This window comes from Pogona vitticeps, chromosome 4 (genome assembly GCF_051106095.1).
Source record: "Pogona vitticeps strain Pit_001003342236 chromosome 4, PviZW2.1, whole genome shotgun sequence".
Lineage (NCBI taxonomy): Eukaryota > Metazoa > Chordata > Lepidosauria > Squamata > Agamidae > Pogona > Pogona vitticeps.
The window spans coordinates 215792430-215808536 of record NC_135786.1 but is presented as its reverse complement, the minus strand read 5'-3'; the positions used below and the strand labels follow the sequence as shown (position 1 = coordinate 215808536).

At 39.5% G+C, this 16107-nt stretch overlaps 1 protein-coding gene across 2 annotated transcripts; it reads left to right on the top strand.

The window, feature by feature from the left end:
- The first annotated feature begins 1327 nt into the window (after positions 1-1327).
- Positions 1328-15823, top strand: ZNF706 (zinc finger protein 706). 2 transcript variants are annotated; one of them, XM_020783396.3, is made up of 4 exons: positions 1328-1436; positions 10260-10396; positions 13236-13340; positions 13746-15823. In XM_020783396.3, the coding sequence occupies exons 2-3, from the start codon at positions 10262-10264 to the stop codon at positions 13329-13331; spliced, it is 231 nt and encodes a 76-aa protein (XP_020639055.1). In that variant the 5' UTR covers positions 1328-1436; positions 10260-10261; the 3' UTR covers positions 13332-13340; positions 13746-15823. The 2 variants fall into 2 exon arrangements, with proteins under 2 accessions (XP_020639055.1, XP_020639054.1); XM_020783395.3 differs by lacking the exon at positions 1328-1436 and adding an exon at positions 1593-1739.
- Positions 15824-16107: the final 284 nt, after the last annotated feature.

Here is a 16107-nt window from a genome sequence, read left to right as displayed (position 1 = left end):
GACAGAGTTTCTGTTAACAATCAGTCCTGTTAGACCCACAAAAGTTAATGTTGATCCTCCCACACCGTTCATCAGTAAAAGCTTGGTTGATAAAAAAATATGACTCCTGTGTTTAATTCTGCCAAAAGGGAGGAATTGCATATATATTACGAAGCTGAGCAGTTCCTCCCTTTTGGCAGAATTAAACAGAATGAAATAAAATTATATATATATATCCTTTTTGATTCATGCTTCATTGTTCCCAAAGTCAAACAAAGTGTCCTGCTTAGGCAAATGAAACAGAAAACCCTCAAAACAATTCTATTTCTGGCAGCAAAATATACTGCATCAAAACTTTCGGTTTCATTACATCTCAAATCTGCTGTGGCATTTGCCTCAGTCTCTGAAACAGCACATTGTTCCTATTTCCTTGTTCGTCCATGACTTTCCAGGAACTGGTGAAGACCTTTCTTTTTCAAAAGGCAATTATTTGGTAGTTTTAATTCGTTCTTCTAATCTGCTGTTTATTCAACGGACAATTTTCACGGTATTTCCAACATACGTAAATATAAGTGGCGATATATTTTACTGACGCGATACGCATTTGAAGGCAGACTTCTCAGCCTCTATGACACGTAATCAGGGAACAAAAGTATCACGTGCTTTCCCCAGAAAACGTGTGAAGCAGCCGTAGAGAAACTGCAGAGTTGGGCACGTGGGTAAGATGGAGGCTTTAGCCGTAATGTGCCAGGGATTTTTATCCTGTTTAAGTTGGCTCTAGTCGGAACCCAGTTTTATGAAACGCTCGATATTACACTCTTTGATAAGGCGTTATTCTCACGAGTCAAGCACACCTAATTATCGAGGAGGCATAACTAGGAAGACAATCGTTTTCCTCAGAATGCCACGAGAATACTTTTTACTCCTTTCGCAGGTAGGCAATCGTGTTAATTACTGGGGGGGGGGATAAATTCAGACGACATAAATAGCACAGCACCCTTTATTAGAACAAAAGAGAAACAAAGAAAACGGAACCCAGTAAATGGTGGCTGAGCCGAAGGAAGGTTTTACACTGCTCCTGCCGTGTGGAATTCATTTTTCTCTCCCTCATTGGCGAGACACAACACAGCTTCCCCTCAGACCTCCGTAGCCAACAGACTTATGGGCTGGCAAAGGACAGCTTCCTAACTCAAGTGGGAAGCGGTGGCCGCGGCGGAAAGCCCATGAGGTCTCTGCACCGCCCACTTGCGTGCTTCTCTCTCCTCGTGCCCTCCCTCCCCTCCTCCCGCGCGTTCTCATTCCTGATAAGGTCAACTCCGCCTGCGCAGTCCCGTCTTTCTCGTACTCCCGCCCGCGTTATGTAATGGGAAGGCGCTGCCATTGGCCCGACGCGGGCGCAGCCGGATAAGGCGTTGGCGGGAGCAGCCTGGCCTAGCCTCTCCCTCGCTCGCTTGGTGGTAAGAGGAGCGGAGGGAAGGAAGGAAGGAAGGAAGGGGGGAGGGGCGGCGCATGCGCACGGCCGGCCGCGGCGGAGGCGCTGCTGACGGAGGGACGGACCGATTGACTGACCGACGGGCAGCATAGGCAGACGGACGGACGGACAGGAAGGCGCCCGGGCTTCTCCATTCTCTCAGGGGAGGCGGCGGTGGTGGTGGTGGCTGCTGCGGCGGCGGCTGCTGCTGCTGCTGCTGCTGGGCAGCGCGGAGACTTCCTCTAGCCGTCGCCTGACGCCTGCTGCTCGGCGGGATCCCACAGCCCGGGTAAACGAGGCGGGAGGGACGGAGAGGGGTTGGGGTTGGCGGCCAGGCCCGGCTTCGCGAGGGCGAGGCCGCCGAGAACCTGGCTTGGTCTCGAGTGAAACGTCTCTCCTCCCCACCTTCCTCATTACACGGAAGGCTGTTCTCTCTTTGCCCTTCTCCGAAGGAAAGCTTTCCTGTCAGGGGCTGCGGGGTGGGTGGGGAAGAAAAGAGAGGCCTCCCGTACGCGGTTCGTGTATATTCGGGTGGGAGAGACGTTGTTATGCTGAAACGGACTAGCTCGGTTCCCTCCTCTCCTATAGCCATAGGAATAAATGGTCGCCACTTCTTATTTAAGCTTGGGAGGCCAGACATTTTACAGTACTGTACTTTGCTGGGTGGCTTTATTATGACCCTGGTCTATTGAGGGCATTTCACACTTTTTCTTCCGCCTTCATGGACGGGGAGAGTCTTTCCTTACCTGTATGTTATAGGTGGGTGCTGTTGGTTCCTCTACAAAAACTATGAGGAGTTGTCAGTTTGTTTTGGGTGTTGGGGTTAGGTGGTATTTATGATGGTTTTGAAAGTTATTTTTTAAAAGAAAAATAATACATCGGTTCCCTGGAAAACTACATTTCTAAATAATGTTTCGGGTCTTGAAACAAAGAATTAAGCAATCTTTGCAGTTTCAGAATGGTCTGTATTTGAAGGTTGCCATCTGAATGCTGGAGGTGATGGAGTCCTGTTTCTAGGAGCATCTGTTCTTTTTTGAATAAGTGAACTTGAAGGAACAGTGTAACTTTGAGCTTCATTGAGATCAGGTTGATGAGGCCTTTCTGTGTTTTAAAAAAGTTTGTTTACTGTATTATAGGAAAGCAAAACGAAATAGAAAAACAGTCATGTGAGTTTTGTTTTTTCGTCTGGCTAGGTTTTTGCACAGATATGTGCATCAAAAGAAACTTTTTTATGGGCCCATGTTTCTTGCCTTTTTTTCCCCAAGCTAACACAGTTCCTGGCCGCCTTTATCCTCCCTCCCTTTGAGATCACATGGTGAGACTTAGCCTACTGTTCTTCTCATTTGTAACAGCTTAAAATGGAGCTGGAATGCTTTTTTGTATGTACTGTATCTACTATGAGCACAGTTGGGATTAAATGTAAGGGTGCATCACAGAGTTAGATCTAGTGGAATGGCAACAAATCTCTTTTCAATGGCATGTGCAAAAGGCAGCTGCTTCTCACTAGCCTGAGATGTGAAACTTTGTTACCATTTGTTCTTGATCACATGTACTGGTTGGCTGCATACTTAAATATTTCTAAAAAAATAAGGTCTTGCACAAGGGATATGTGATGACATAATCTTATGTATTTGGAGGTATATTTCAAAGGTCTGTTCATTTCATAGTGGCATCTTCTTTTAAAAATTGCATCGTGGTTCTGATTATGTTAAGAAGTGCCAGATACAGTAGTATATTGACAGTTGGAGTATGTTGATCTGCATACTAATATAAATATATGAACATAGTCTCCAAGAATGCATTTAATAGACCATTCTGTATTTTCCTGCATGCACAGAACTTTAGTGTGAAAGGACAAAATATATGTGTTGGATTCTGGATATATATTTCAGATTGTAAACCAGGAAGAGTCTGACAACATGAGCTGACTATTGCTTAGTCTCAAGGGATTTGCTATCTGGCATTACAACTATGGAATTCTTTTGGGACTTTGCAGCTTGGAATGGTTAATAGTCTCATGGATGAGTTAAATGTTTGCCATTAGAAGAATCATTCTGCCTAACCTGGTGTTTCGAATTCTCAGCTGTTCTAACAAGGTACTGTTAAGCTTATAGTGGACATGACAAAACAACTGTATGAGTTTTATTTGGAAAGGAACACATCTCATGTCACAAGCAGCCAAAGGATCAAAGTCCAGTTGATCTTTTTGAAAAAATTATGTCCAGTATAACAGCTAACTATTGTGAAAGTAGTAATCAGCCATTACTGCATGTAGATGGACTATACACCCAAGAGCCAATGAATATTTAGAATGTTCTACTTGTGAAACTGATACTTAGTTCAACATGTTATTCTGTTTCCATATGTGTGACAAAGTGGATGTGTTCACAGAAGTTTACATTAAAATATAATCATTAGTCTAAGGTGCCACTTGTTTTTGTCTTATTTTGTTTTATTTTGTTTCTTTGACTTCAGGCATACAGTAGCTGTAGCAGATATTGCAAAAAGTTTTCTTTTCTTAGAGATCAAAATATCTCATTTAAATAGTAGATTTAAAGCTCATTAAAAAGATAATCTGATGTTATTATAGAAAGTAGAGATGGGGGTATTTGTATCTGAACACGAATATCCCCACACAGGTGGAAACCTGACTGTCCACTCATGATTTTGCCGCTGCTGCCAGCTCCGTGGAGGCTTCCTATTGTGCCAGTCTCCACAATGGAGTTAACCACTCTTAGACCTAGCAGAGAGGCTTGTCATCCCACCTCCTACCAGGAGTGGTAATTGATTGCAGACAGCAACGCACTAGGAAGCATCCGCGGAGCCAGCAGCAGTGGCGAAATTGTGACTGGACAGTCCGGCCCCATAGGGCTGGACCCTCGTTATTTCCAGCTGCGCGGGGATATTCATATTTGAAATAAACCCTGAGTGCTCACTGGAAGGACAGATCCTGAAGCTGAGGCTCCAATACTTTGGCCATCTCATGAGAAGAAAAGATTCCCTGGAAAAGACCCTGATGTTGGGAAAGTGTGAGGGCAAGAGGAGAAGGGGACCACAGAGGACAAGATGGTTGAACAGTGTCATCGAAGCTACCAACATGAATTTGATCCAACTCCGGGAGGCAGTGGAAGACAGGAGGACCTGGCGTGCTCTGATCCATGGGGTCACGAAGAGTCGGACATGACTAAACAACAACCTCTGTCTCTAATCAAAAGCAAATAAAAACAATACACAGTGTACATAGTTTTGAAGGTCTTCATCATAAATTAACAAGATTAAAAAAATATAATTATAGATCATCTCTGGATGGAGAATGTTGGATATAGTGTAGTCTTAAAGCTTTTGTTTGGAAGTACTTTTTAAATGGTTTCACTGTATGGTTCTGAATGAAGTCACAGTTGTGAAATGCAGTCTTGCAGCACTGTCACTTAGACACTAGCAGGAATGTTTTACTGTGTGATCTTGTGTTCCACCTCATATGTCTGAAGAAGTGGTTATAGAGGGTCCACAAATGCTTGCGGTAAAATATAACACTTAGTCTTTAAGGTGCCACATTCCCCCCCCCCGAAAAACCCCCAATGATTTTTCTTTCTTTCTTTTTCTTTTTACCTGATATGCTTAGAAAGCAGGGATATCCCAAAGGCCAGCTAAGCTGTTGTTTCCTCCTGAATCATTTTGCTGGTGTTTGGATGAAGTGCATTCTGAAATCTGAGTGGGAGACAAGAAAGTAAATTCTTGTGTCTTCTCTCTTCAAGAGAGCCCCCTTCCCAAATTCAGCTCTTTCCTAGACAGAATGAAAAAGAGTACACTTTGAGTCTCCATGTCCTGTTGCTTAGCATAGTACAGTATGTTACACTAATGTTGGCTCATTGAATCAGTGGGCATTTAGTGAGTCAACTCTGTAAGTTTGCTCTAGTTATAATTTGCTATGGTAATTTGCAACCAGAGTAGTCCCATTTGAATCAATGAAACTTACAGAGGTATTCGCTCTCTACATTCCTGCTGATTCAGTGGGCATACTCTAGTGTGACTTACTATGCTAAGCAACAGGATTTTAGCCAGTTGAATATAATTAATGGTCTATTTCATTCCACTTTAAATGATAAAAATATACATAAAATATATTGGTCTCCTTCTCCATTTAGCTTTCCACCTCAGAAATTGCCCAAACATTCTGCATTCAATTTATTCTTGAAGGCTTTCATGGCCGGGATCCAAACAGAACATGGCCGAATAGCCAGAAAAACCTACAACAACCATTCTGCATTCAGTTTTGTAAACAAAATATTGCAACAGATTGATATGCAGATAGACTACCACTATTGTTCATATTTTCTTCCTAACTGCAACTCCTGGTCCCTCACTCCAGTTTCCTCCAAAGGCTCAACAAACCTTTCACACAGATTGGGGTGAACCATGAGTGACCACAGAAGGGAGGAGAAATTCAGTGTACAAGTGTCTCTATCAGTGACAGATGGATATTGTCTAATTCAGTCTTATGCAGTGATTTTGTGGAAATGAATTGGTGGGGTTATGTTGTAATTTTGAGTCCTTGTTTATTGATCATTAAGTTTGGTGGCGCACAGTTGAAATTTTAGTTATTGGTTCATACTTTATGTGAAATTATTATACATGTTGTAAGTGGGGCTGCAGTGTATAACTAATAAGTAAAGCTTTTTGTCTAAAAGAACATCCTGTTCAATAGGGAAAAAACATTTTGGTATAAGTACTTCCAGCCTCTGTAGACAACAGGCATCACCTTGAGAAGCATTCCTCCCTGTGAAAAATACACATGAGGGAATGCCTCTTTTGAGATAACTGGTATAGTACAAACATGCATCATAAACCTAAAGTGTGGGAGTTGCTTCAGAATTTTTGTTTGAATTTGCCAGCTTATTTGATTAATTAATCAGTTCAAGTTGTACATCTGTGCTTTTTTCCACTGGATTATAGCCCTAGCAAACAGGTGAGCCTAAGAGCAAATAGTAGGTTGTACAACATTAAAAAACGGAACAGCTAGATATAACTTTTTTTGCATTGTAGTGTTGATTTGCTTTCTTGAATTAGTGATTACAAAAGACTAGGATTATAGCTGATTAGAGCAGCATACTTAAAATGTGTAAATTTCTGGAATTTGTTTTTAAAAGCCATTCTTCAAGATGCAGTGAAATAACTAATTGTCGTGGGATGAGGGCAGGATTTGATTGTCTTTCACTCTTTTAGTTTTGTCTGTCTTGTCCAACAGAATGCCTAATAGCACATTTTCCTTTCCCAAAGAAGCAACATATTATGTCGCTTCATGCTGTGCAGTTGTACAGTATTACAAATAATGGTTGAAAGCAAGCCAGAACTGGGTGAAGATTAATTATTCTGTGTTCATATGTTACTTGTTGAATAAACAAGGCACTAAAACAAGAAAATTGCTGGTTTGCTTATGATGCCAAAATTAAATTAAAGCCGCCTAGAGTGGTCTTTTGACTAGATAAGCGGGGCATAAATGCAGTAAATCAAATAAATAAATAAATGTTAATGTAATTCCTACTCAACTGTGAAGCTCACTTGGTTATTGTGAGCTCATTCTGCATGCTTAGCTAACCTGGTTGATAGGATATTGGGAGCAAAAAGTTATCTTATACACACTACTTTGAGCTCATTGACAGATGGGCAAGAATACAAGGTAATACATATGATTTTTATTGAAATAGTTTTGTATTGCTAAACTTGAAAGTCAGGTAGATTTACACTTGTTAAGGATACTTTAAATTGTGTTTCTTATTTTGTAATTCATTTGCATCTGTTAGAGGCATGATTTTGAATTGTTTGCTATAACAACTAAAATATCCTGGCAGCAAAACCTAACCTTTATGCTTAAGAATATAGTCAATAATCTTTAGTCATATAGCCCAGATGTCTTTTACATTACTGCCTTTAAAAGCAAGAATAAAATTAATGGATTTGGGTCATTTTTCATGTACATGGAAGGGCTAACAACACAATTATTTTCATGTCATCTAAGAAGTACATTCATGGGACTTTAATCCTAGGTAGGTGACTAAATAGCAGAGCTGTACTTTGATTGACATCTATTTCCCACATGCTTTTTGTCTGATACTAAGTAAGTTGGATTTTGCAATAGTTGCATTTCCTGCTTACTGATTTCCACCTCCAAATATGCTCAAATCATTTAAAGCTCATACTCTATTTTGTTCAAGAAGCTGCTGGAGAGACAGAATCGTTTACATATGCGACAGCATTAAAAATCTGATGGAAGTAATGTTCAACTTGCTTATGGCAGCTCTGCTTGAAGGAGGCAGTTTGATTCTCTGTGAAGCATGTCCGCATTAAATATCTAACACTCTGGGCATAAACTATGGATTAATCTGTTGAAACAACAAATACATCATACTGAAAGCTGATATGCCTAACCTATGTGTTATGGTTTTCCTGTAGTGATACTTGGCCATGAATGTTTGGCCTTGAATGTGCTTTCTTATGCTGCCATTCTTTGGAAGAGATAATGCATAAGTAATTCTAAATCAGAAACAAACTGCTACAGATAGTTTTCTGGCACTTACCTAGATTTTGTAATGTAATTGACTGTGTTTCAGTGGTCATCTTGCTGTTCTGTTGTTCATTTCTGCCCATCAGTACACATCTACATTCAGTTAATCACACATTTTAAGGTAGAGTGGTGCCTCGCATTACGATCACTTCGTTTAACGATGAAATCGCATTAGAATGAACTTTTTACAATTGCAAAACGATGTTTCCTATGGGGGAATTTCACTTTGCGATGATCAGTTCCCTGCTTTGGGAACCAATTCTTCACAAAACAACAATTTTCCAACAGCTGATCGCTGGTTTCAAAATGGCTGCCAGGTAGATAAAATGGCTCCCCGCTGTGTTTAGGGACGGATTCCTCGCAAGACAGGCAGCAAATATGGCCACCCTATGGAGGATCTTCGCTGGACGATGAGTTTTAAGCCCATCGGAATGCATTAAACAGGTTTTAATGCGTTTCTATGGGCTTTTAAATTTTGCTTTATGATGATTTCGTTCTACAGAGATTTCGCTAGAACAAATTAACATCGTAATGCGAGGCACCACTGTAATGTGTTACCCCCATTAAGCTTTCTTGCACTTATGACACATACTGTATATACTCGAGTAAAAGCCTAGTTTTTCAGCACAATTTTTTTTGCTGAAAAAGCACCCCCCTCGGCTTATACTCAAGTCAGTTTAAAATTACATGTTCTCCAGACTCCCCCGCTCATCCACAGGCGCTTGCAGTCTCTGTGGGTGGTCCGATGACCCAGGTCAAGTACACTGTATTTCCGTTTCCAGGACACTCCCATCCTCCTCCATATTCTATGTACCCACTTTCCTCCTCCCACCTTCCTCCTCCATCCTCTGTCTCCCTCCATCTTGTTACGCAGCAGTAGATAAGCGCAGCATCCGGTATGAGTCCTCCCTTCACAAGCAGTGAAGTGTGTCTCGCAGCTCAGAAGGGCAGTATCTTCAAAAACATTTAACCTGCTGATGCTTCAATTAATGTACTTTTATTGCTATCTATTTTTATTTTTGAAATTTACCAGTAGCTGCTGCGTTTTCCACCCTCGGCTTATACTCGAGTCAATAAGTTTTCCCAGTTTTTTGTGGTAAAATTGGGTTCCTCTGTTTATATTCGGGTCAGCTTATACTTAAGTATGTACGGTACTTAGTTGCATTATTGTTTGTCTCAGTAATTATTGTCATAATTAGGCAAAGTTTCTTATTTATCTTGTTTTCCCTTCATCTCTTTCTTGCTCAGAGGTAGATGTTTTCTTTAATCAGCCTCTACCTTCTCTTGTATATGGCATCTTGCAGTTGTTCAGCCTTTAGTTTCAGCTACATCAATGAGCACTTTTGTACTGTAACCTAAGCTTACAGACATTCCATTTTAAGTACATTAGAAATATTGAAGTTGTCAGGGATTCTGTGAAGAGTTTGTAGCATTCCATTTATATTGTTATGTACATAATCTAAGCTTGGAACTAGTATTACAGAAAACATTCGACTGCCACAAAACATCTCCTGGCAGGAGTAGGCATATTGCAATGTTAATGAGGTGTGGATACCTAGTGTTTGGAGGAGTTAATTTGACATGAGTCTCAGTTTCCACAGCAGTCATGTGTTCTTTTAAAATAATGCCATTTTGAGGTTCTGTAACTTAACTGATAAGTTGGATCTAAAATTCCTTTTCCTAAATTTCCTGGGCAGGGAGAATTTCATTAACATCAATATAAAGAACTGTGTGTTAGAAGAATAATAGAATAGTTGAAAGGCTAACAGTCTTTAAGGTACCGTGGCTTTTTGTCTTCTGAATTTGTATATTCTTTAAATTGTTTTTCGCTTTTGGGCTTTGTTTGATAGAATGCATGTGAGACTATGGGATAAATACATGAAATTATAAAGGAGGTTGAATGTGTTTTGAGATGATGTGCTTGCTTCAGGAAGAGGTGGCTCATATAGATATGAGTCAGATATGTGTACCTTTATTGTGTAGAAGCCAACACTGGAAAGCATTTCAAAGCAAGAATTGGGATTATGTGGCCCTTCATCTGTGGACTGCTACTCCCAGCACCAACCTCTGGAGGACTACACATCACCATTCCTTTTTTAGAACCTGTCTTCTCAAGATGCACTTTAAACAGATGTTAGAGGGAGCATATTCTTTGAACCTGAGAATCACTTATTTGTCAGTAAATACTCTTTATAATTGAACTGCAGGTGGCCAATCAACTATAATGATTTCTGTGTTTATTTTTAGATATGGCTCGTGGACAGCAGAAGATCCAGTCACAGCAGAAAAATGCCAAAAAGCAAGCTGGACAGAAGAAGAAACAAGGCCATGATCAGAAGGCTGCAGCTAAGGCAGCTTTAATATACACATGCACTGTCTGTAGGGTAAGGGTAAAAAAGTCTTTCTATGCTCTGAGGGGGAAACTCTTACTGTAAAAAACTGTGCAGATTGTGTGAAATGTGTCTGTTTGATGCATACATGCACATTAAATTTGCATTCAAGGGAATCCCTTTCACCCTAGTCAGAAGTGTCTGATCCATCTTGTTCCTATTTGGCAGGTATAATGTGTTCTAAACCTTTGCTTACCACTGTGCTTCTTATCTGGATTGGGGGCTCTGGGCCAGCAATTTGCATTACCAGAAAATATATCAGTGAATTACAGGAGTAGGGTTCACAGTTCACATTATTACTGTGGTTTAAAGCCCTGTATCTCCTTTGCAAACATATCAAAGTGACTTGGAACAGTATATTGTCAAACAATGTGGCAAGATATCTTCCGCTAACATCATAGGAACTTATTTCTAGACATGATACCAAGCATATTCCTAATAATTGGTGTGTGTTTTGTTAATTGTTGTAAGTGGCAATAAAAAGGATATTGTTGTAGACCCATGTAAGTATCAGCCTGGCAAAGACTTGGTTGTTAACTGGTAGGTAATGGACCTGCATCCATCTGTGTATGGCGTGTAATGTGTGGTGTGTATGTATACTTTATACCTAGTGAAAGGTTTCTCAGGTCAGGGTCATGCAAAAATGTTTGTTGGTATCTGAAGGTAAGTCTGTGTGTGATTTTGCGTTAGATATAAACAGGTTTCTGACTCCCAATTATTTAACAATAACAACTGAAAAACTTGGACCAACCCCTTCAATTAGGTTGCAGAGAAAGAAAGCTTTCGGTCCCTTTATTTTTTACCATATGCCAACCAGCCTGTGTCACTAATTTAGCCCTGGCTTCAGTCAATAGATTGTGGACTGCTAGTGAAAAAACACAATAGTTTCTGCAAGTCTGAAGTCTCTTCACAGTCTTCAATGGCTTGGTATGTCCCTTTTTTCTCAGTTGTTAATGGCTTTTTCAACAAATCTGTTTTGTAGGAAAATGGATTGGAAAACCTAAAAGGCTATGGTAGTTTCATATTGATTTAAAACATCACAAAAGGAAGAATGCATCTCTGTAATCAGAAGTGACAGGTAGTGGAGCTGCAACTGGTGTAATTGTGGCAATTAAAAAAGCAGCATGGCAGACTATATTAAAAATTGTAGAAGAAAAAAAATGAAACAATACTTATAAATGAACTTTTAAAGCATATCTACAAAAGATACCATAAACAAACATTCCTTAAATAAACAAAGTAGGATTTCAAGAAAATTAAAATGTCTATTAGAGTTTTGTATTTTTTAACCTTCAAAGAACTGTACAATTCCAATTTGAATTTACTAATTTTAAAAGTGAATACCAGCAAACAATAGTGAAGAAAACACATAGAGTGAGAATGGGGACACCGTTATTATCTTGAAGGAAAGATAGAAAATATCCACTAGTTATCTGAAGCCAACGACTGCTGAGAAAACTCCACAGTCGGATGATAAGAGGGCAGGTCCTTTTATGGATAGAGAATTGGTTGAGAACCAGGAAACAGAGTAGGTGTCAATGGGCAATTTTCACAGTGGAGAGAGATGAAAAGCAGTCTGCCCCAAGGATCTGTCCTGGGACCGGTGATTTTCAACCTGTTTATAGATGACCTGAATAAGCAGTGAGGTGGCCAAGTTTGCTGATGACACTAAACTTTTCCGGGTGGTGAAGACCAGAAGGGATTGTGAAGAGCTCCAGAAGGATCTCTACAAACTGGGAGAATGGGCGGCAAAATGGCAAATGTGTTTCAGTATAAGAAAGTGTAAAATAATGCACATTGGGGCAAAAAACCAAAAAAAAACAACAAACTTATCAGCTGCTGGGTTCCAAGCTATCTGTGATGGATCAGGGAAGAGATCTTGGTATGCTGGTGGACAGCTTGATGAAAGTGCCAACCCAGTGTGTGGCAGCAGTGAAGAAGGCCAGTTCTATGCTAGGTATCATTTAAAAGGGGATTGGAAATAAAACAGCCAACATTCTAATGCCATTGTACAAAACGCTGGTAAGGCCGCACCTGGAGTATTGCGTACAGTTCTGGTTGCAGCACCTCAAAAAGAACATAGTGGAACTTGAAAAGGAGCAGAAGAGAGTGACTAAAATGATGACTGGGCTGGGGCACCTCCCTTATGAGGAAAGGCTACAGCATTTGGGGCTCTTTAGTCTAGAGAAAAGGCACCTGAGGGATGGCATGATTGAGACATATAAAATTATGCAGGGGATGGATCAAGTGTATAGAGGGAAGCTCTTTTCCCTCTCACACAATATCAGCACTAGGGTACATCCACTCCAATTGAGTGTTGAGAGAGTGAGAACAGACAAAATATTTCTTTACCTAGCATTGTGGTGTTAGTCTGTGGAACTCCTTCTCACAGGATGTGGTAACGGCATCTGGCCTAGATGCCTTTAAAAGGGGATTGGACAGATTTCTGGAGGAAGAGTCAATCACAGGTTACAAAACATGATGGGGATTATAATCTCCAGGTTTAAAAGGAGGGTGCTTCAAAATGCCAGATGGAGGGGTATCAGGAGACAGGAATCTTGTTTTCTCGTGTGCTCCCAGAGGCATCTGGTGTGGCCACTGTGAAATACAGGGAGCTGGACTAGATGGGTCCTTGGCTCTTCTTGTGTTCTTATAAGAATTTGAATGGATGGAAGCAGGAAAGTGAGGAGCTGTCAGAACAGCACCTCCCAAATCATCTTGCAGCCATAAAATCTTAAATAGATTCTGCTTAACTTGAATATACATAGAGAGGCTCTCATTGGGTTTTTGTGGGTTTTCATCCTCCATAAAACTCCCCTTTCTTCTTAATCAGACACAGATGCCAGATCCCAAGACATTCAAACAGCACTTTGAGAGCAAGCATCCGAAGACTCCACTCCCTCCAGAACTGGCGGATGTTCAGGCATAAAGTCCACAGGTGACTATTTTATTGTTTATATTTGAATTATGTACACCATAATACTCTGATCTAGATTTCTTTCTGATTTGTCTCATATATAATATACAATACCTATAGATGTAATGAAAACTCAGAATTAATATGAACGTAAGTGGCTTGAATTAATTTTGTTTTGATCCTTGCCATACTTAGTGAAATTTCACTTATATATTTAGAACATCACGTAGTAACATCTATAGTTGCCAAATGGCAGAAAATCAGCTAGAACCTAAATGTGTGATGTCCTTGTTTTATTATTACCTGTTTGTTACAGGGATTCAGGGAATTTAATTATGATATGGCATCACGTTTAATTATAGGATGCTAGTGGAGACATGAAATCATACAGCAGTTTCATTTAACAACATTTTTCTTGTCTTGCAGGTGAATTCATGGAACCTGATTATTCTTCTGCGATCAGACATTGCATAACAAATCTGCAGCTGCTTTTCTAACAAACTGTTGATCAACAAAAAATGAAGGGGCTATAGAAACATTCATATTTTTATGCTGTTCCTCTTGGGCTTTATGTAAAGACAAATCTATGTAACTGTACAGTTGTGCCCTACTTGGAAATCTAAAAATTGGTTCATTCTTAAATTTTTTACAGTTGTAATTATATTGATGTTCATATTGTGTAAAATAACTCATTTAATAAAATAGTACTTTGATTTTACAATATCACAGGTCAAATGCTTCTAGAAGTTCTCTTTTCAGTATCTTTGTTTTATTTGCCTTATAGAATCATAACAAGTGGACTTCTCCACCTGCCAAAAAGCAGTATCATTGTTCTAACACCATTGTTGTTAAGAGTCCACATTAACTAGACCATTGTTTCTCCATTCAACATGCTACTTGCTTTGAACCTGATTATTTTCTACAACTTAATATCTTTGACTAAAGAAATAAGTTCTTTCATTGTAGTTTTGAGTGCCTGTTCTACTGGCTATTATGATTTTTCACTCTTATATCTTAATGAGCTTTTAACTTGGATTCATGCACTGGAGTCATCTGCAGTACCTGTAAATCATCATGTCAGGTGGTAGGCTGGTGGATGTATAGTAGAACTGAACTTGTTTTTCCTTTGGCCTAAACAGTCACATGAACGCTGAAATAATTAATCTCTGTTGTCAAGTTTGGCTGTGTAAGTTTAAATGCATCTATGGGAAGTCAGCCACACTGGCTACATAAATGTGTAAAAATGACTACTGTAATCATTTCTGTTTGAAAGCCAAGTGTTGAATAAGTCTGTTTGAATGAACAGGGTGGCACATGAAGTAAAATGATGACTAATTAATCTTTGATTACTGGGAACTAATTAAATGTGGTAAGGTGGAGATGAAATTTTTGCAATCTTGCATACAGGTTTTTTTTGTGCACTCAGAAAATGTTTGAACATGATTCTGATATCAGGTGCAGAGTGCTTTAGTTCTGTTCCAGCCACTTTTACTTAAACTGCTAATTTGTGATGATACAATGGAATTTGCATCCCATTGCTTGTACATTGAAGGAAATTGTGTTCTAATTTTCCTTGCTTTGGGCCTGGTCCATTTATCTTCTAAATTGTTCTTTTAGAATAATTCTTCAGTTAAGATACTGCTCACACACAGGCCCGCAAATTTGGTGCACAAAATTAAATCACAGTTCTAATATAAATTCTCACATGCCATTTCAGTCAGCTGCCTTTAATCATTTTGGGATTATCCTTTTCAGTTATATAGCTATCTTGCTCTCATATGCCTGACATTAGAATGTAGCCCTTAATTCATTTAATTTTGTCTTCTGATAACATCAGCCTGATATGATAACTGGGCCTCAGTAAGCAAAGATCTGCCTTCTGGGCTGCTGTGGGTTACTTAAAAATATTGAAACAGATTTTTTTTAAAGTAACCAAATGGGATTTTTGTTCACCAAATTTACTTTTGTAGTCAGTTTTTCGGAAGATATTCCAAAAGATTACTTTCAGATAATTCCTGACGTTGATAACATGTAATGTTTTCTTTCAGACTACAGTATTTAGCAACAAGTGAAATGAGATTTGCTTATAAATTTGGGAACAACAATATAGGTTTTTTGCAAGGTGTAGAATGAATGACTTACATGCAGACTTTGCATTTTTCTAAATGGCTGTCATTGGTAGCTTGTGTCTATGCATTAAGCAAGTTAGTTCTTGGGTTTATACATTACTAAAGCTGTTGCAAACAGATTCTCTGTTTCTAATCAGTTAAAAGCCGCAAGAAATCTTGATGTTCAACACGCATGGGAACAAAAGGGAGGGGGAAAGGGAGGGATCTGAAGCAGTAGGAACCATGAATATTGTTGACATAAAGATATAGGAGTAAGGGATATATGTGAAGAAACGTCCTTCTTTCCATATCTTGTGGATGGTACCCTGTTAATTCTGAACAAAAAGACACGTGTGCATTGTAATGTGTCTGATTAAAATCTTTTAAAAAGCAAAAGTGTAAAATGTGATATTTCCTGCCTACTTAAAGCAAGTGTCATTTTCTTAAGCTTGATACTGGCTGGGCAGTTTTAGTTCTTTGTTTAGCATAAGGAATGGAAATGACAGAGCAAACATTTTACTCCACTTTCCAAGCATGAGTAATAAGGGTATGGAAGCACCAGGATAAGGTTGGGGAGAAAACTTGGCATAAGTCTTGGTAAGCTGCCCAGAAAAATTCACTGTAATGAGCTGTGTTGCCTATTGGGATTCAGCAAGTCGGCTTGCTTTGTATAATTTATT